The 21,827-nt window shown below is 35.5% G+C and overlaps 1 protein-coding gene across 3 annotated transcripts in view; it reads left to right on the top strand.

Annotated features, from left to right (window-relative positions):
- USP15 (ubiquitin specific peptidase 15) overlaps positions 1–21,827 on the top strand; it is a 61,395-nt gene that overhangs the window by 6,668 nt on the left and 32,900 nt on the right. For all 3 annotated transcript variants that reach the window (XM_059847007.1, XM_059847006.1, XM_059847008.1), the window contains exons 2-6: positions 4,360–4,487; positions 7,482–7,612; positions 10,266–10,392; positions 15,441–15,586; positions 18,127–18,188. In XM_059847007.1, the coding sequence (XP_059702990.1) occupies positions 4,360–4,487; positions 7,482–7,612; positions 10,266–10,392; positions 15,441–15,586; positions 18,127–18,188 (594 nt within the window). The remainder of the gene's footprint in view (positions 1–4,359; positions 4,488–7,481; positions 7,613–10,265; positions 10,393–15,440; positions 15,587–18,126; positions 18,189–21,827) is intronic.

Below are 21,827 nucleotides of genomic sequence, written 5' to 3'. Positions count from 1 at the left end.
TCTGGTAAATTTAATTGGGTGACCCAGTTTTATTGGATTTGCATGGCAAGTGTTGATAGCAGGGTTGCTATGGGGGGAGGCTTTTAGGAGAAGCTGCCAGAAGCTTCCCAGGTGTCTTACAGAGCCAGTGCCAGCCAGCTCCAGATGGACTGACCACTGGCCAAGGCCAAATATCCCAAATTGAAGGGGACCCATAAGGGACTTTAAATCCAACTTCCTGCTCTTTGCAGGACTGCCTAAAGCTAAACCATATGGCTCAGAGTGTCTTCCAGGTGATCCTTGAACTGACCAGCTTGGTGCTGTGACCACTTCCCTAGGGAGCCTGTTCCAGTGACCAGCCACCCTCTCAGGCTGTTCATGATGTGGAGTATGAACTTCCCCCGTTGCAGCTTCATTCCTTTTCCTCATGCTTTATTCCACTATCTGGCATTCCAGAGGACTCTGGAGTATAAATTGTCCCTTGTATATGATAATCCACTTCAGACAGGCAAGAAACATTTTATAGAAGAGAGCAGATATATCTGATAAAGCAATCTGGAGCTCTACTCAGAAGTAAGTACTGCATAATGAAGCAGGCCAGACTTGAACTGAGAACATATTCACATGTTCTGTAGTTATTGATTCTACTTGCACAAAGAAAATTTTAAGTATACATAATATAACCAAGGAAAAACTCCTAAAGCTAAATAACCTGTACATATACTTCCAGTATTGTTAATACTGAAAATTCAATATTTGATTGTAATTTTTGGCAAATGGTACGTGCATGTTTTTGCTTACTTTTAGGTAAAGGTTTGGGTCTATTCCAGTGTTCTGTGTTATCGACCAGTTGACTCTTAAGTGACTTGGTTGTACTATTTTTTTCAAACAATTACTGATTTATTTGAAATACCTATAAGTGTCAGGTATCTGCTGTTTTAGAGGTAACCAGTTCATTTGGCTATGCAATTGTCTTAGTTTTTAAGGTTTGCCTCCCAAACCAGAATATCTAGAAATTTGAGACTGTTTCTGACTTCAGTCTTAATTCAAATCCTCCAGATATCTTTTACCTCAGAAGATGGGTTGGTTATCCTGCTCACTAGCTAAACTGATGACATGCCAGAGAGCAAAATTTGTGTTTCCTGAAATCTTGATTCCATCAGATAGCAAACATTTCTTAATCATAATTCTAAAAAACAGATAGTATTGATGGGGAGTTCTGGGGTAGCCTTCTTGGTCAGGTCCACAGTTCAAAAAACTACTGTAGCATTAGACTCATTTGGAACTCCTTCCCGCATTAGGTAATAGCAACAAAAATAAAGGCAAAACATTGTACCAAGCTTAATATACATATATTTTGGTCTGTATTTTAGTAATGCATGGTATTCTATTTTTGCATCTGGGACAACGCACATTACAGGGTAGTGTATCTGGTCCAAGTGCATACCCCAAGTTTTTAATACTTTTTTCTTTTAAAAGGGATCAAATATCATTTAACAAATGAGGATTTAGCAGATGGAGTTCTGATTACTTGAGCTTTCTCTTAAATAACTGGAAGTCTCTCATAGGTAATACTTAGTTTTCAGGTGGTTGATTGTGTCATGGATATTATAACGCTGATGACAAGATAAGTTGCCTTCCAGTGGTTTGCCTTCTCTTTTGAAGATGAGTAGTCTTGTTGATCTTGATGAGAATGCTATATTGAATGTGTTTTTAGAGTCAAAAGCTGTAAATTATAAATCTCTGATTATTACTTTTCCCATTAATGCTAAGAAGTCTGGATTTTAGCTACAGAAGTGCTTTAGCAGGTTGATTGATTTGCCTTAAACTGAGCATGGTGTAATTGTGCTCCTTTTTTTTTCCCCTTGCCCAGCATAATCTTTAGTGTGGCATATCCTTCTTGCATAAAATGAGGATAGTGTATGGCATTTGAATGCAAATTTCTGGTTTCCCTAATCTTACTGGAAAAGCAGTATCTCATGTCTTGATTAAGAGCAAGTTTTTTTAATGGGGTGTTCTGGTTTTGGCCAGGATACTGTTAATCTTTCCACCGTAAAGCAGTGGAGCCTGGAGCCCAGCTCTGGGCATGTCCAGGTTATTATGCTCTACCACCCCCAGGGGTGGGAGTCAAGGGCTCCTGCTTGGGAGAAGAGAGGTGTGGCTTCAGGATGAGAAAAGGCATGGCAAGAGGGGGAAGCCCATCCACCATTGTTCATTGTCCTCATTGTCCCCCAGGATGAGCATTTTGTGTGTAAATCACCCTCTTTTTACAATTCTGTTATTAATGTTGTTGCTGTTACTGTTTCTTTTCCTTATCTCATTTCTGTTTCCAGTAAATTGTTATTTTCTCAGCCTATAATCTCTGCTTTTTGTGGGGTGAGGGAAGGGGAACAGTTTCTGGTTTTGGTTTTTTTAATTCAGAGTGCTAAAACCAGGATTCTTAAACCAGGATAGGAGAGATTACAGCTACTGTGACTGTGTTCAACAGTAACTCAAAATAGCTTTTCTCACCTGTACCAGATTTCTCTTGAAGCATATTTAGCAGAAGGTTCATTAAAACATCTAATGTGTTTAAAACGTGGATACACATGTAACATGCACACACATGCCTGTAGCCAGTAATTTGCTGTAAGAATCCACATCTATCATGTTTGCTAGCATTTTTTGAAATATCTACATGCGAATTTTTTTTCTTGGCAAAATAAATTTACTAAACTTTTCCATGTAATGCATGTTACCTCTACTTTGTGGTAAAGGAACTTGACTGTGCTATTTAGTTCTTACCATACTTACATACTTGCATGATGTATAAGTGTCCTTTCAGCTTTCTTTATACAAGAACCATTAAGCTCTTATTTGAGCCTGAAAAGATTGCTAAATGCAAAATTCTGAAACGTGAAGGGAAATGATGAAAGATTCTTTGCACTTCATGTTAGGAAACAGCAATGTTACAACATCTCTGTTAAGAAGGACCCTAAAGAGATACTGCACAGCAAATTTTGGTTGATGGCTAAATTATTTGGATATGGAAGAAGAAAGCTGATGAAGTGTTGAAATAGATAATGTTGAATATTTAAAATCTAGAACAGTGCACCCCAAGCTTTCTTACACTCTTAAATTTTAGTATCAAAAATTTGTATTATTCTCTCTGTTACTTTGGTGTGATAAGACATTTACCACAAAACATTTGAAAAGTAAAATGATTCTCCAGGAGCAGTAATTTCTTAAGCATTAATTAAAGGCAGTTTCCTGTATGATAGTTTCTCTTCTGTGTAAAATTATATCTTTGCTTCTTAAGACTGATAGTTCAGTCAAATTTGGGTCAAGAAAGTAGAGGCCAATGGGACAAGGCTAGCCGGTTTGGTGGTGACTGCTTTCATAACCACACACAGTTACAGCTCTTATAGAATAGAGCTGGATGGCACAGCAGAAGAGAAAGGGGAGAATGCTGTTGGCCTTAAGTATGTTCATGAGAATGAAAACTTAATGTATAAAGGCAAGGGCATGTCAGATTAATCAAATTCGGTTTCATCCTACCATAGTAGCAAAAGATTTGGAACAGACAGGGCAGCAGATTATGACTTCTTTTAGGAAGGAGAAATAATGCATATGGTATCCTAAAAAAATAAATACAAATCTGAGCATCAGTGATAAAATTTGGTATCTTGATCTTAAAGAAATTCTGGACAAAGAAGTATAAAATGTAGGTATCACTGGACTTTGTAGAACCAGATTGTGACAACAGTTTAATCTGGATAAAAATACTGTAGAGCTGAGATTCGAGATATAATCTCTTTATATGAAGTGTGATGTTGGTTCTTATTTGTAGGAGGAACATGTAGTCCTCTGTGAAAAGTGGACCATTTGCTGTTTGTGTTGATGTTAACTCAGAGGAAGAAAACATGCTTTCTGGTTCTTGACAAGGCAGAGTCCTCAAGTTTTTTAAGTTGCACTTGAATGTTCTAAATAAAACTCCATCAGTAGACAATTCTTTACTGAAAGTTCTCTCTTACTTTTTTAAAGGGCTGTCTAATTATAGATATTTAACTTGAATCTCCTGAATTTGAAAATCAAGAACAGGAATTATAGGTGACAATCGTTCTTGCTAAAAAGGGAAATGTTTTTTTTTCAACTTGTCATTTTTCAGCCTCTGATACGGGTTATTGGCAGTCTTGCTAAACTGTTCCTGGCACTGTTAATGTGATCTTTAATTGACCCCAGTTAAAGTCCTCACTGGTAGCAGATGCTGATAATAGTTAGCAGAACAGAGAGAAAAGCATTGTCATTTCACAAGCCTGATGAATGCTGGTGCTTTATCATGAATGAGGTTGGAAGTAGTAGAATGCCAGTAATTAATATGTATGTCTTCTTCCTTTTAAGGTATCTAGTGGATAGTCGCTGGTTCAAACAGTGGAAAAAATATGTTGGTTTTGACAGCTGGGACAAATACCAGATGGGAGATCAGAATGTGTACCCTGGTCCTATTGATAACTCTGGACTTCTCAAAGGTAACTGCCTCTCACTGTGAAATAAGCCTATAGTACATTAAGTGTGAAATTGTCACAGGTAGTTCATCTTTTGAAGTTGGCGGTGTAAATGAACCCCAGCATAACATGAAAGGAAAAATTTTGGTTTCTTTTCTGACCATGACAAGGGAAGTGGAATAGATTTCCCTAATAAATCATAATTTTATAAATACAGTTATTGGAACTTCTTTGTAATGGTAACAACATATGTAATAATGTAGAAATTCCTGGTTTATGATGAGATTTTGGGCTGTTATGAGAACTGAAAATTAGTCAAGTTGACAAAAAGGTGGCTTGAATCCGCTGTGATTTCCCTTTTTTTTGGTAGCTTAACCAAACTCTAAAACTTACTTCTGTAAATAAGCCCCAAACCCTTACTTTCGTTCTGGAACAATTGAAGAAGTGCTGTTACTCAGTTCAGTGACTTAAGTTGTGTGAAATGATAGAGGATGATTTCCTATTTTCTTTATGGTCTTGTAAGGATGTTGAACTCTGTCACTGCTGTGATTACTCAGGTTTGACTGACTTCTGCTGAACTGTAGCCAAGTTTGTGAACACAGATCTGAGGATACTTTTCCACATATTTTAATCTTCACATCAAATTCTGTATTTAATGTCCATTAAAGATGTTAATATTTAATCTAGCAGATGCAAAATTGACCACATAATTGATTTTCTTCTTTGCAGTTACAGGTAATGTAATAGTACTGCTTGTTCTATTGACATGTAGAGTAATACCAGTTTTGCCAACTTCCCAGGGTTTATGATGAACTCTTGGCTTTCTTAATTCAAAACTTCTGTAATTAGTATCTCATTATTTTATAAATTGTATGTTACAGATGATTGCGCCTTTCATAAAACTTGTTGTACCATATTCTATTAATTGTCAGTGTGAATATACGAGTATGTCTGACACTGACTGACCAGTGCCTTTGTAGAAGGTGCTGTATTGTCATATACATCTATATGTTCTCTTCCATCCAGAAACTTTAAGGTGTTTTTGCTCCAGGTGAGTGTTGTGTTTTGTTTTCTGAAATGTGAGGATTTAGATGTTTTGTACGTTCTTGTAGTAAATCTTGCCGTGAGGCAGGGATGTTCAGGTGATATATCTCAGCTGACATCAGATGTAGCAATATCTTCTTTATCCTCAGTGAGGTAGCTTGTTCTCTGTTTTGTGTCTTCCCCTTCAAAAGCAGGTGATTTCGAGTTGTGCTAAACACTCTTAGTTCATCTGTAGCATTTATAACTTAATCTACAAACCTGTTCATCTTAAAATTACTGTTGTTATGAAGTCTAATTTAGGGTTAGCGGTCCAAATTAGAAATCATGTTAGCCATTTCCCTAAAAGATTCTGAAAACCTGTATTTTGTTGTTTTGACACTACCAGTGCCCCTTTCAAAATAAACAACATTGGGGTTGTGATCTAACTTTTTGCTCATTCATGATTCTAAACTATGGCTCCACATTGTCAGTGATTCCATGCATCCAGTTACCCTGCAACATCTACTGTTCCTGTGTAAAGATAGTTGTAAAATTAAGGGCATTAATGCCCAGCAAATAATAGCTTTCTCTTTCACCCCCTGCAAAGCAACAATCCTCTATACTAGGTTTTCTTTGTAGCATAAACTGACCCTGAAAATGCTTGGATTTAAATCTTGTCTTTGGCACATAGTATGCTCTCATTGCTGTCATGCTGCTCTCCTTAAAAATGTGCATCTGATATAAAGAATAAAATAATCTAAAATGGGCATGCTTTCTCAGATATTCTGCAGTGTAATGCAGTGATAAGAAAAAGTGTAATTGAAGTCACGAAAGACTGATTCCAGGAAACTGAAGCAGTATGTTGTGCTTATATTACTTAAATGCTTCTCCCTTGTTTCCAGAACATTTGGATGAAGTGAGAGCAATGAAAAGTAACAGGTAGAGATTTCAGTTAATCTCAACATGTGCAAAAAAGATCGAATATGATGTAATGCCCGTGTCATGTTCAAAAGAAGAGATACATCGTCAAAGCGGGCATGAGGAAGTAGGTATTTAGAGTAGCTGATTGTTCATCATAGAACACAGTGTTGTATGTGAGGGACTTGTCAGAATCAGGGTCTCTTTTTGATGGTTCTAAAAAAAATTATACTAGAAGAAATGTTGATATTTTTATAAGGAGATAATAGAATCCAAATTACACCTTCTCACCATATAAGATCAGTGCAGAAATACCGTGTGAATCTTGTGAAGAGTTATGTAGACCTGAAGAAGTGCTTGTGGATTTCTCCCATCTCTGTGCTCCCAGCTACAATGTGATGATTCCAGACAGAAAGACAGTTGCCCTAAATGTTTGAAGCTCACAGTGGCTCACATCTGGAATCACCTCTTAGACCTAAAAGATAGCTGCTAGTAATAAGGATTGAATGAAAACTAAAAGCATGCTGCTTGTCTTAAGAGATTCCAAGTTGTGCTTCACTGAAGTGCAGCATCTCCCCTTGTCTGCAAAGAATTTTGTAGTGGCTGTTAACAGAGCACATAGAATCCTTGAAATAGGAGGTTGTACTATGCTACTTTCCTAGTATGACTTAGGGTGAATTACTTCAAACTTTGTCTTGTATCTACAGTTAACTACTCATTCTCATTTTCAGCTGTGGAAGTATCCATGATGTGGGAATATGTGTGAAGTGAGTGGGAGAAATGAATTGGTTTCTCTGAAAGCTAGAATGGTGTATGGTAACAAACTAGGTGCTTATAATTGTATGGGATTATAAAGTTGTCACTCATACAGTAAAGAATACCACCTGTAATAGGTGTGCTAAGCATAAACTGAGTAGTTTGCCTACATGGTTTCAGAACACCTGCTTTGGACACCATAATACGGGTAACATAATTGTGACTCAAAATATTTTGTCTGCTGTATATGTGAAAAATGTTACATCAAAAACTCAAGTACAGAATTACAATGTTCAAGTGAAAATAATCTTTCTCTTCTAGATGGTGATTCTCAGTCTCTCAAGGAACATCTCATTGATGAGCTGGATTACATCCTTTTGCCAACTGAAGGCTGGAATAGGCTAGTGAGCTGGTACACACTGATGGAAGGTCAAGAGCCAATTGCACGCAAGGTACTCTAACTACCCGCTGGGATTTGTATGATTCAGATGTACTGCTGCAAATATGCAGGAGTTGCACAGGAATGTATTAGCAGACTTTTAAGTCCTGGCCTATGATAATCATATAAAGAACTCCTGCTCTAGTTGCTTATTGATATGTAATTTTTATTCAAATTTTTGAGGCTTAAATGTGTAATATTGAGGCAGGGGGATACAAAGGACATAATACTTTCTTTTTCTGGAAGTAAGTTCTCTTTATAAATATCTCAAGAAGAATTTGCTTTAGAATCTTGTATGGCTATTAGTGCAAATGACTTTGTAATTAGGTAAATAACTCTAAAATTGTATTGATTATGTTAGTGAAAAGTCTAGCTCTAATGATGTTAACATCGGTGGAGTAACTGGTAATTTCTTTCTGGTAAACACTCTGCTTAGCTTGCTAAGGGAGTTATTTCTTTAAGCAAAAAGCTTACCTCGGTGCAAGTAGTAGGCCATGGTATGGTGTATAGTGTGGCCCTCCATCAATGTGAGATACTGAAAAATTAACATCTTTAAATTTTTTGTGTTTGCTCCAAGCTCATAACACCCTTATTATTAAAGGTGAGAGGACATTTCACCAGTTTATTGATCACACAATCTTTTTTTGTTTGTGTTATTTCTTAAGATTTTCAAATTAGTGATTACAGTTGCATCCTCACTGGACTGAATTACATAGGGGTTTTTTTGCATTTTGGTATATTTATCCTTTTTTGTATTGGCTACTGGGGTGCATTTTTTCAGTTACAGGCATTTTATTTTAAGTCTTTTTGAATTTCTGAAAAAATAGTAGGCTTAGAATTTAATTTTATGATTTCTGGTGTAATACAGCTTTTGTTTCCTTCTTATGACATAAGTATAGTCTAACTGCGTGCATGCTGACTGCTTACTTGAAGTCCACACTTGAAATAAATGGTAGATACAGCTGTAGAAGTTCGAGGTCTTCAAAATTAATTTGGTCAGTAACAGAAGTTTGTTAGAGGGTTTTGTAATATTTTCTCTAATATGATAAAGTAGTTGTTTGATTGTTTTTGTTTTTAAGAGGCATCCCTGAAAGGTCTGTCATTTTGTCTAGTTCTGGTAGAGATTAAATCCATTAAAATAACTCTTGTTCTTTAAAGATATATCTGTTATCAACTTGGTATTATTTCTTCTGAGGATGGATTTCAGTAAACTGCATACTCTTCCATCATCATGGTAAAGTAAAAAGTCTGCAATTTTTTCAGTTTGGAAGGAAAATGGAAGGAGAGAGCAGTGAAATTAGAGTAACTTCCATTCCACTTAGAAGTAGCTAACTGGAAAAATACATGGAGTATAATGGGTGGCCAGGTAAACTGGCATAGCTTTGTTATTTTCTGCTAGTATGAACAGCAGTTATCCTCTGAGAAGCATGTTCCAGTTCAGCATTTTTGTTTCTGATGCTTTTGTCATTCATCATTATTTTTCCTGTCTGCCATTATGAGATGCCTTTTTTTTTTTTCCTAAACGTGGTATTATACTTTATTTCATCCCCTTTGTTACATCAGCTGTTTTTGAAATGTGGATCCAAATTTTAAATTAATAGAATTTTGTATTTTATCTACATCAAATAAAGCTACAACTTCTTGTAATAGGTTGTACTACCACTAGTGTCAGTTTTTATTCTTACAAATGTGTTAGGCACACTGCATAGTTTTGTTTACTGCCACTATTTTGTTGTGACTCTAGTAGCTGAAAACTGTTAAGCTGCTCAAATTAAGGTGCATTTCTGTTTAAATGCCATGATTGACAATCATTAAAGCTAAGGCAAGAAATGAAATAATTCACTAATTTCTTCATTTTTTTCCTGTGGCACATACATGTAAGTTGTATTTGTACAGCAGGTAGCAGATCTCTCCTAGCAATTAGTTGGTGGCTTTATTTTAACCGTATTTGTCAGATGTATCACATATCAGGCTGATGGTTATTTTTGGAGCAGTCTACATGACTATGCAGTTACACTTTGGAAGATCAAAGGGAAAAACATTTAAGAGGTGACCCTGAATATTTTTTTCTACATTTTACTTTTATTAAAAAATAAATCTGGTATATTTAACTATTCCATAATATGTGTTTAAAAAATGATCATAGAGTAAACAACTGTAATGAGTAGGTAAAATTTCAAATGAATGTATTGATTATTGGAATGTTAAGTGGAAGATTTATAGGTTTTGTTTAAAAATGTGATATCCAGATTTTATTAGTGTGTACTATATTTTTGATAAGTACTCTTTAACTGTGAAAACTAGTTCTTGATGTTCTGAGGAAGTAATATACAATGAATGTATTTGGAAATAAAAGTACTTTTTGGGTGTTTTTACCTTTTGGTCACATATCTTTGGATTAAGGTTGCATATTTGTGATTTCTACTTTCTATATTTTGAAAGTCGTGTTATACACAGGTAAGGCAATCATCATCATGGGAAAAATGCTTTCTAGTTTACTGTATTTCTAAAAAATTAAAGGAGAATTTTAGTTCTCATTTTTTACATTTATTAAGTGTCTTATATTACATGAACTTCAGTTTCTTGAAGAGTTCTCAAAAATATCTTGAAGCGTGTGTATATGGAAGCATACTCAGACTGATATGTGATCCAATTCTGTTTTTCAGGTCGTTGAACAGGGTATGTTTGTAAAGCACTGCAAAGTAGAAGTATATCTAACAGAATTAAAACTGTGTGAAAATGGAAATATGAACAATGTTGTCACACGAAGATTTAGTAAAGCTGATACAATAGGTATGCACAACTATTTTCTAAAAATATGTGATTGGTACTTGTATGTGGTAGCAATTTCTGAATGTCTAGATAAAATGATAGATGGCTATTTTGACCATTAAAAACAATGGGAGTAGTTTTGTCCGGGTCAAAGTTAGAAGTTAACAAATTGGAATATTGAGGGGGTTTAATAGTGTGACGACAGTAACAATATAATTGTGTGGTTTATTATCTAAGAGTCTGTATTAACTTTAGGTTTGAGCTTTTAAGAAAGTGAATAGTGTGATGATGTTTATTGGATTTCATAGTATTTTTCTTGGCTTTTGATGTGTAAGAAGTGTATTTTTTATCTGTTTCATTAAACAACATTCTAATCATATATATGAGGAGAAGGATATATTACAAAACACAAGAAAGAATTTCATTAATAAATTAATGCCTAAAGGTGACCTACAGTCTAAAGGCAGTATTCTTCATGCTATAAAGTGGCAGACAAGGCACAATCTTTTACAGTAATTGAATCCTCTATTAAACCTTTAAGTTACCTTTATTTGTATTTATTTTTGACTGCTCGTTGAGCATTCTGTCATTGTTTGAAACAGTATTTTGATAAGATATTTGACTTTGAAAATAACAATCAAAACATTTTCAAAGATACTGCTTCTCATTTTTTGGTGTATTTGTGCTTGTGTATCTGAGATGAGATTCTTTCAGTTGTCTGTATTTGTGCAGTTTTTTACTTCATGCAGAATTGTACTTTATGCCCTTGGCACTGTATGTCCAGCCATCACTTTGTTTACATTTGTTGACAGCAGTGTGTCTTTTAGCTTTTGCTTCTCTTCTCATTGAGTAGTGACTTATACTTACCAGCTTTAATTCTTTGCAGATTGCTTGCTTTAGAAGTAGTTATTTTATGTTGTTAAATTTCAATATTTTAAGTTAGAAAAAGAATCAGCACTTGTATCCGAATAAAACCTTTAAAATTGTAAAAATTCTTCTCAAAACAAGATTTGTTGTTAATTTATCTTTTTGAGATCTGGTTTAACTTGGGAAGTTATACTTAGTTATTTTCTGAGGAAACCAGAAACTTGGAAAAAGCAATTTAACATTGTCCTTCCCTTAGGACCAAATGCAAGCTATTTAGCAGCTATACTGAATTTAATTGTATCACTGAAATTATAGGTAAGGGATGAATTTTCTTTCTCTAATCAGAATCAGGCCATTTTGGAATGACTGTTACTTGAGGGTATATGAATTTTTTCTTAACAAAGAGAATTAAAATTATTAATAAGTTGTTGTAAAGGGTAATGAGAAGCAGTTAGAGTTCACTGACAATCCTTTCCAGACACTGGCCTTGTCTGCTTTCCTGAAATGTGCATGATACACTCCTGGAAGCCTTTAAAAACATGCCCTTCCTGAAGCTGGAGCTTCTTGTGCCGAGTGCAAAGCAGAGCCATCCTAGCCAAGGCATCCAGAAGAGTTTGTACCTTAGAAGAAGAGCAAGAAAAATTAAACCCATTTTAAGAGTTAAATAGTAACTGATCTCTCTTATCCATTACTAAGATTGTGATCTCTCCCCCATGCTTCTTACCTTGAGTATATTTAGGGTAGTTCTGAAATTCATCAAATACACAGCAGAAATGCCTAATATATCAATAAATAATATGCAAGAAGTATCTTTGAGAATCTTGATTATTTTTCACTCTTCCTTGTATATTCAGTAAGGGATGTATTTTTATTATAGTTGCAGAAGGCTTGTAGTACAAAAGAGTCAGTAAAGCCCCACGAAACTGAGGAGACACAGGATAATATGGTCTTTACAATAAATTATAATTTTTCTATCCACCATCATTGATTATATTATTTACTGCACTCAAAAAATAAGTACAAGACTTCCTTAATTCAAAAAACCAGAGAAATATCCTAAGTATAATAAAATACTCACCCATCAGTCTTCAGATATGTGTTATTCCTGAAATACCTTTCATTTTCCACTCAAATAGAAGCTAAGCTGAGCTGTGTCAATAAATTAGTACAAAGTCAAGGGCAGACCTAATAATGCCAGTCATTCCCTTGCAGTGGTACTAGCCACATCTGACATGTTCTTTGGACCTTCTTGGGAACCTCCTATGACTGAGAACCCTTGCCTTGGAGACTGTATAGTGACTTGAGGACTAACTCTTGGGGGAGAGGGGATTAATTCTAAAAGGAAAATGAGTAGTTAGACAGTAGATGTAGTTGAGGCAGCTTTCCATCCGAAATGCTGATCCCAGAGAGCATCAGGACTTCCAAGTCAAAACAAGTTAATGATCCATTCAGGAATTTTAATCATGTGAAAGTATGATAGAACTAAGTAATCAGTCTAATATTTAAGAGTTCTGCAAAACAAAATGTCAGAAGGACTGTCTGTAGCCTCAGTTATGGACAAACAGGAGTCGGCCTGTGTCTACAATGCCATAAAACAATTCTGAAACTGAGCTGATGAACTTCACAGAAGATTATACTAGTGGCTCTGCATCTAATGGACTTTTGCTAGTAAATTGTCATAGCAAATGGCATTGATTTATCTCTCCCTTTAATCTGCTGAAGAGTACAAGAATGTAATGCATGCCACCCTTGAGGACTGTTTATTCTGGAATTGGTGACTAGCCTTTTCCCTCTTTATGAAGGAGGGATTACTGTGCCCTAGTTCAGACTGACATATTAACTTAACATCTAAGAGTTTCCTGTAGCCAGCATTTGTGATTGCACTAGCTTTAGGAGCCAGGATGTCTTTCTATTGGGATTCACTGAACTTTTTCAGCATCTCATCAAGACTGTTCCAGGTAGTCTTTCAAAATAGTACTTCAAGCATGCAGTTGTTTTTATGAGTAAGCTGTATGATTTGTGTAGGTTATGATCTGTATGGGAGCTGTAACTTTCAGCTCTCTAATTGAACCGTCTCGACTGGTGGTATACAGCTGATGGAGTGAGAGGCCTCTTTAAATAGCAGTTCTTTCTGTCCCTTTTAGACATCATGCTAGTACTGATCATGTCGTACATTGGATGTATATAACTAAAACTCCTCAGGGAAGTGTTGGAGTCACCATCCCTGGAAGTGTTTCAGAACTAACTGCATGTGACACTTAATGCTGTGATTAGTTGATATGCTGGTGTTTGGTGAAAGGTTGGACTCATCTTGAATGTCTTTTCCAACTTGAATGAATCTATGATTGTACGTAGAGTGTAGGGGAGAACTCCATACCACAATGGGATTCAGACGGTATCTGTTTGATAAGTTTTCATTTATGCTGGGGCAGGCACTTCCACTTTACCTCACTAGCCAGCACTCCAGTAATAGTTGGTGGGAATGGGAGGAAGAATTATAAAGTGAGCATTGGTTATATGTTCATGGAAGTACATAAAAGAATCATATTTTCACAGTCTCAAAATTGGCATAGTAGTCAAGTGGAACATGCTCTTCCCAGAGTCTTGGACATAATGTATAGTCATCCAATGGGATTCATTCTTCCTGTCTTGTAATAGTTCTGTTAGCAAAGCTGGAACTTAACAAATGTTGGCTTAGTGCTTGTGAAGAAAACAACCTGCAATGCTCTGATAATTAATTGCCATATTATTAATAGAATGAAAAATTATATTTTGTAAATTCTTTTAGTGAAAGCCATTGAAAAATCTAGATTTTCTACTTTTTTTACAGGATTGTTGCTGACTAGTTTTATTCTTATGTTCAGATATAATTATTTGAATTCATTGGTTGAGAACTGATTCCAACAGTACATGATTTTTTTTTTTTTTCAAACCAAACAAATCAAATCAGTCTGGTGCTTTGTTGATATCACCTACATTGCCTGTATATCATCTCTGTTACAAAAACAGATGACAATTTCAAAAACAGTCTAACAATTTCAGACTAAAATATGGATAACTAGTATAGAAACAAGCTGTATTCAGTTGACTACAATATCTACAAATATTATATCGGCCCATTGTCATACATTTCACAAGCCAGTGTCTGGACTTCTGCAAGGTACTTTTAAGTTTTGGGTCTCAGTTTGGCTTTTCCTGTTTAACCTAGTGGAAGAGAAAAAAATCTTGAGTAAAAGGGAGCAAGAGAAGCTGACATACTAGTGTTTTGACCATAGACTTTGGAGGAATGTCTTTCAAAGAGCTTACAGGACCCATTTTTATAATTATGCTTTCAGTGATCATCAGGGATAACGTGTATGTTTTTTGGCTCCTGTTTTTGTTCTGTGTTAGCTGTTATGGTACATAGCTTCCATGGGCCTTTGTTAATCTACCGATTAAAAAAGGCAGCTAAGTGGGTTTGCTATGATACAGCACTGTATATATTAGTTTGAAAACCCAACTCTTCAGTAAACTCTACTTTTGTGTAAGGAGAATAGTGTTAATTAAGAACTTCACTTAAATTTCAGTTGTAGATAAGCTATGCTACCTTAAAATTCTGTAACACTAGTTATATTTCTGTTAGGTAGAGTAGGAGCTGGTAAACTGTTCTTCTCTGAATCTTTCAGGGATGTAAAATCTTTCACCTTCTTTTTAGAATAAATTTGTGTGCTTCAGTTTTACAGAGCAGTCTTTTTTTTCTGTGGACATGTGAATTAAACTTTACACGTATATTTTTTGCTGTGGTTAGTCCTAATTGCACTCAGATATGGGTAGAAGCTTAAAACCCAGAAAGGGTTGATTTAGGGAACAGAATGACTTCCTGCACTTGGTTTTGCTCTCTCTCTCACTTCTGATAATTTGCTACCTCCCCACACTCTTCTATTAGCACACTCAGAAATTAGTAGATGGCTCCTGTCATCTGTTACTTATCAGCTTCTCTTTATTTGGTCTGCCTTGCTAAGGGGTTCAGTCCTCTGTTTCCATTTTAAAGGCAAGCTAACTACCAACTTCCTGCTTGTCCTACAAAATGATGTAGTTGCATGGCAATTTATACAATTTCATTCAGATTTTGAATATGAGCAGATGAATTCTGATGCTTTATTTGACCGTATACTGTTTGTGTATTGAAATGTTAAATTTGTGTTCTTTCCTTCACAAAACAGACACAATTGAAAAGGAGATAAGAAAAATCTTCAATATTCCAGGTGAAAAAGAGACCAGATTGTGGAACAAGTACATGAGTAATACTTTTGAACCTTTGAATAAACCAGACAGTACCATACAGGATGCTGGTTTATACCAGGGACAGGTACAGTGAAATATTATTTCTTTTCTTGAATACATTTATCTTTTTGCTCATGAAAATGTAGGTGTACCCAATGATTTTTGCTTTTTTTAAAATGAAAATCACTTTATAATAGATTGTGTTAGGGATAGAGGATTTTGTGAACAAATATGTTGAAATTAAAGTAGTCTTTGTGTGTATTTTCAGGATTAAAGACTAAAAAGAGAGGTGAAAGAGAGGATTTAACTCTACTGATGAATTAAAATTTTTAATAAATGTCTAAATTTTAAATTTTATGTTTACCAAATTTTATGAAATTGCTGACATGAATTTGGTAAAATCTGAAGTAAATGATTATTTCTAGGATCTTGGATATGTTCCTATAATGAAACCCAAAATTTGAAGATCTTTGTAGGTATTCTAAAAGAATAATGTCTTCTACTCAGATTCCACTGTCTAGATTTCACAAATAAAATAACAAAAAATGAAAATACTTTGGTAAGGGCAACAGAGGCAGAGGTTTGTAACCCTGCTTTAAGATGAGACAATGTCATCACTTCAGAATCATCACTTTTCAGAGGAATTCCTCACAAGAACTTTTTTACCTTTCCAGATAAATATAAAGAAAAAGCATTGAATGTTAAACTACAAAATATAAATGTAAACAGATTGTGCAATTGCATTGATAGAACAACTTTTTGGATTGTTACGCTGATTCTTTAGTCTTCAAATAGAGTTGAATGTTTTATCAACAGCTGTAGTTCATGCAGTCACACTACAAATGCAGATGGATGAAATTTGATGGCAGTAACTTTAGGCAAGATTATATTAAAGTATTTCCTTTTGCTTTGAAATATCTGACTGTTACCTACTTACCTGCAGTATTTAGGCTGTGTTTCAGGTTTTTTAATGGCATGGAAGGTAGGTAATCAGTGCACCAAAAATTGCTGCTTGAGCTATTGTGTCCTGTAACTTCATGCTGCATGCACTTAAACCCTCACACAGGTAATTTTAACAATGCAGAAGTCTTACTGGAAGAGCCCATAAAAGAATCACATCTCCCATAAAAAAATCACATCAAGATGTAACTTGCAAATTATCCCTATTCCAGCGAAACATTAACTATGACGCAATCATGGTCTGATAAAGTCATGACAAGATCTCTAGGTGAAATCTCTACTTTGAGCAAAACAAATGCTGTTTAAAACAGAGTTTAACCACATTTCTGAAAATGCTGAATGTCGTGGTAGGCCATATGTGTTTGGTCAGTTGCACTTGCTGACACACGCATGGTTATTTTTCTAGCGGAGTGTCCTAATCTAATATTAGTTATTCTGACTATTACTGTCTGTCAAACCTAATAGTTATAATAGTGTACACGAGTAAGTAAAGCAATGCTTTGAATTTATCAGTTGATTTCTGAAGCACACCTTTAGAGATTCCATTGAACTCTTCAGTCTAAATCTACTTTCTATTTAGTAAGCTCTGAGTAAGTCAAGGAAGTATGGCAGAATCAGTCTTTTGGCATCAATGACCAAGAATAGCGGATTACTCTGTTCCTGATAGAAAGCTGGTCATGATGGAAGGCTTGTTTTCAATCTCATGCTCCAGTGTGTTCAGACTGAAAATGTGATTACATTTTCAAGTGGCTTATGCACAAGATTTTGAGCATTAGTACTTACCTGAATTTATGTCATGGTGTAGATGCATACAGGCACAGCATGGCAGTTAATTAGTGTCCTGAAACATCAGTGTACTGTTGTGCAAAATTAGTTGCATTGGAAGTGGGGAGTTGGATTCAGTTTAAGCCCTGGAGTCTAGTTGCCATTTCAAAGGACCCAGATTTCTCAGCTGTCAATCCAGAAAAAGGCATGAGCTGTTTGTAGGTCCTGTGTCATATCTGCCAGCGTAGGGCAGCTATTTCAAATACCCAAAGGAGTTTCAAATGACACCTGATGCCTGTGTTTGGGACTGAGTGTTCTGTACTCCTTTCTGTACCAATAACAAATAGAATGAAATTAATATCATTAGCCAACTGTCCTGTTGAAAAAATAATTTTAGATAAATGCTTTGTTAAAATATACAGGAGTAACCATATAGGTGTGGTTTTAAGCCTATTGAGACAGAAAATAGTTTTGTTTTGGTGTTTTGGGTTTTTTTTCTTATCCATCTGTGTCAGGCAAAATTTCTTCAGGAATGATCCCTTCCTTAAGAGGGCTATTGTATAGACATGTGATTTCTGTAGATTCACAGGTGCTTAAACATTACAGGTCATCTTCTGACATCTTTGAGAGATAAGTGGCTCACCATCCATGGATTGTAGAGGAATAGAACTATTAAGTGACTTGCCCAAATTAAGATGATGGGTGAAAAAAGTAGAGAGGAAGGAGCATTGTAATGGATGGAATACAGAGTGTAATGGAATATTCTTGAATCTCAGTGAATAGTAACTTAAATATCAGTCTTTTCTCGATCACATATCGGCAAATCCATTAGAAAGATGGAACAGAAAGCAATCTACTGATATTTTTATCTCAGTTTTCTTACTACACTTTTTGTGGTAGGTCCTGGTGATAGAACAGAAGAATGAGGATGGAACATGGCCAAGAGGTCCTTCAACTCCTAAGTAAGTTATGAATTTGTCACGTGATTAGTTTGCATATTATTTTGCTTTATGAAAAAAAAGTTTTTAAAAGTGGCATTTTGTTTTGAAAATCAGCCTTCAGATATTTAATTGAAAGAGCACCTGAATATATTTGCTGTGTCGTGCATTATACAACATAGCATAATAATGGTGAATTCCTGCATATAAATTGCTTAACTTTGTTGATTTCAACCAATGATATACATTATCCTGCTGGAAAATGGAAAAAAAAAAAATCCATAGTAGAAAGCTGTAAAACTCAGCATATTTTATTTAGATTTCTGTTTCAAAGCACAGTGTATCTGTTAGGTCAACACAGATTTTATCAATATTTTTCTTACATGTAAATATTTTCATGGACAGCTTGTTCGTTTTGTCTCCAGAACATAATATTTACCCACGAAGTTTATTTGAATTGCAGCCTACATTACCGTCATGTGGCTTTTATTCTTCGTTGGGCTGTCATCAGTTAATGCAGAATGATGTTGGTTTTGTTTTCTCTTTTTCCTGCTGCTGTTATGAAACAGCACCTTGATAATGGCAGGTGAATAGAAAGACTTGTGTATTTTTCTTCATTTAACTATTTTTAATGTTATTTCCAGTATCTGAATAATTTTCTCTTGATTTTGAAGAACAGTTGGAACCATTTAATTAATATTATGTCAGGCTTACAAATAGTTAACTGTGTTTCTTGCCTTTGTTGGCTGGTTCTTGATCATATCTTTCATTAAAAAGTTTGAGTTCTTTTAAGTTCTCTTTATTCCTTTTGAGAGTATGTATGTGTGTAGTTAAAAGTCACTGTTCTAAAGCATTTTTATAGTATCATTGCTTATCATTTAAAGGACAGTTTTTCTTCATCTTTGGTGTTTTATCTCCAGCAGTTATATTTGGAACATTATCTTCTATTAAGCTATTTGATGAAGTCTGAGTTCAATTTAAGATTAGTATGAACAGTATAATCTTGTTTATCAAGATGTTGTAACACAAGGCTTTAAGGAATGTGTAGCAGTAGAAAGAATGGGATGCTAAGAACTTGAAGTTTAATCTCTGACCTCAAAAAACATCTAGTAGAAATTTAAATTCTTAGTCAAATTTTAGATGTGTCTTTGAAAGGTTAAAAGAACTTACATAACTCAGTGTCATGGATTATTTTGGAAGTTTTGGTTGGAAGATACTCTGGTGATGGTATCTGCTTTTCTTCTGCCAAACTTTTTTTCCATTTTATTGAAAACATTCAGGAGAAGTATATAAATTAAAGACTATCTCCTGAAAAATGTCTGATCTGGGGACAAGTGAAATGCTAATTCAGAGTGCTGGTGTCAGAGAATGCTGTAAGTAAACCAGTAAATGAGAATGAATAGTATTACTGTGAGATTAGGTATGGTTTTGAGATCTGGCAGCTATCAGAAAACTGGGAATTTGATATTCAAATACACTGTAATAATGGAAAGTTTGCAAAATTTAGTGAATTCAAATAGCAGCTTCAAAAAACCAGGACAGGTGATAGGACAGGTTTTTACATCTGTTTAAAACTTCATGAACAACCTAATAAATGTTTAAAGGGATAGAAATATTAAACTCACTTTGGAGTTTTCTGTGTGAGGTCCATTAGGAGTATTAGTTTGTCAACACAAATAGCATATATCCACATACCTTCCTCAATGTCAATGATCACACTGTGGCTCAGTGCTGAAGTTACCTCTTTGTAGTACTTCTTTTTGAAGAGTACAAACTGTAAACTAATTCTGACATCAAGGTATAAAAGGCCATATTTAGAAATGTCAAAATATAGGATATTGGAAAGCATGAAGGATGATAAAGCTTAAAAAGGCAGGATCATTTCAGAACATGAGCTAAGCTTTTCTACAGATTCACAGAATGGTTGATGTTGGAAGGCATCTCTGCAGTTTCTCTGGTCCAACCCACTTTCTCAAAGACAGGTCACCTAGAGCAGGTTGCTTGGGACTTTGTCCAGATAGGTTCTGAGCATGTCCAAGGATGGAGGAGGCTCTACTGCCTTCCTGGAAAACCTGTTACACTGTTTGGTAACTCCTATTTTGAAAGAAAGTCCTTATATTTACAAAGAATTGCTAGTGCTTCAGCTTTATACCTATTGCCTCTTCTTTCAGCAGACATGACTGAGAAAGGTCTTTTTCCATCTTCTTCATTCCCTCACACTGATTATTTAGACATGTTGATAAAATTGTTTTGGAACCTTCTCTTCTCCAGGTCCCATCTTTCAGCCTTTCCATAGAGGTCAGATGCTGCAATCCTTGGTCACCTTTGTGATGTCACACTTGACTTGGTCCAGGATATCTCTGTCTCTCTGGTATTGAGGAGCCCAGCCCTTCATGTGTCTGCAGCCAGTTCTGAGTGGAGTAGAAGGGTCACCTCCCTTGACATGCTGACTGTGCTTTTCCCAGTGTGGTTGGCCCAAGGACACGCTACTGGCTCATGTGCAGCTTTTTATCCAGCAGGGCCCCAGGTGGTTCCCTTGCAAGCTGCTTTCCATTTGTCGCCTGCCCACACACCCACTTCTTCCTAGTGTATTGGTTCCTGGCATTGTTGCTCCCCAGGTGCAGGCCTCTACATTTCCCTTGGTTGGACTTCAGGAGGTTCCTGTTTGCTCATTTTTCCAGCCTTTTGAGGTCTGTCAGAACGACAGCAGAATCTCTATTGTGATGACTGAAAAGGAGAAACAGTAAGATGGAAAGATGTTCTGCACATTTTCCCTGCCTATTTCTCACAGAAGCGTAACAGCAATTTTTATATTGCTTCTTTTGGCAAATTTTCTGTATTCCTCCTACTACAGGTGATGATTGCTGTCAGTTTTTCATGAGAAGTGTGTTAAATGTGTGAGCATCTTTTCTTCTGCAAGAAAAGAATGTACTTACTTTGAAAGTGGCCAGGTTGGGACCTCAGTTCAGTACAGGAAGGAGCACTTTTGAAAATGATAATTCTGTTTTTCTTGAGAGTATAATGAGTTCGTATAAGAAAAAAAGATTTATTATCATCATAATTGTCTCTTCTTCTGAAATTAGAAAAGAGTGATTTTGAGATCCTTTTCATGTAGGAGCAGAGACCATGCTATACTACTTGAGTTCTGAACTGTGTTCAAGCTTGCCAGTGTTTGCACTTGTTTTATGTGTACTGTTCTTCTAACTTCTGAATTTACTTAATTTTGGAAGTAATTGCAATATCCACTGTAAATACCCTGCATAATTTAATAATATTTGCTATCATGTCATATTTTAATGCTGCTTAAAATGTGAGTCTTGGGTTTTTTAGTCTGAAAGTATCTGAATGTGGTGCACATTCTTCAAACGTTCACAGGGTTAGTCAGGTTTAGGAATATCTGGATTTTTTTTGCTTTCTGAGGTTGTTTATATCAGCTACTGGGATGTTTTTTGCTCTGGGAGGTTGACTTCTGTGAAACTCTGTTTATTCTGGAATGTCTTAAACATCACCTGCTCCCAAAAGAGGTATTGCTCATCAGTAATGATCATTTTTGGAGAAAATTTTTTTATACTAACATGTCTGTGAGTAGCTGTCTCCTAGTGTCAGACACATGACAAATTTATACAAACGTACAGATCCCACTTGTTTTTGTAGTTTAGTTGC

The sequence above is a fragment of the Haemorhous mexicanus genome, chromosome 5, assembly GCF_027477595.1.
Source record: "Haemorhous mexicanus isolate bHaeMex1 chromosome 5, bHaeMex1.pri, whole genome shotgun sequence".
NCBI classification, from domain to species: Eukaryota; Metazoa; Chordata; class Aves; order Passeriformes; family Fringillidae; genus Haemorhous; species Haemorhous mexicanus.
The sequence above is the reverse complement of the archived record's forward strand: the minus strand, read 5'-3'. Positions and strand labels throughout refer to the sequence as shown.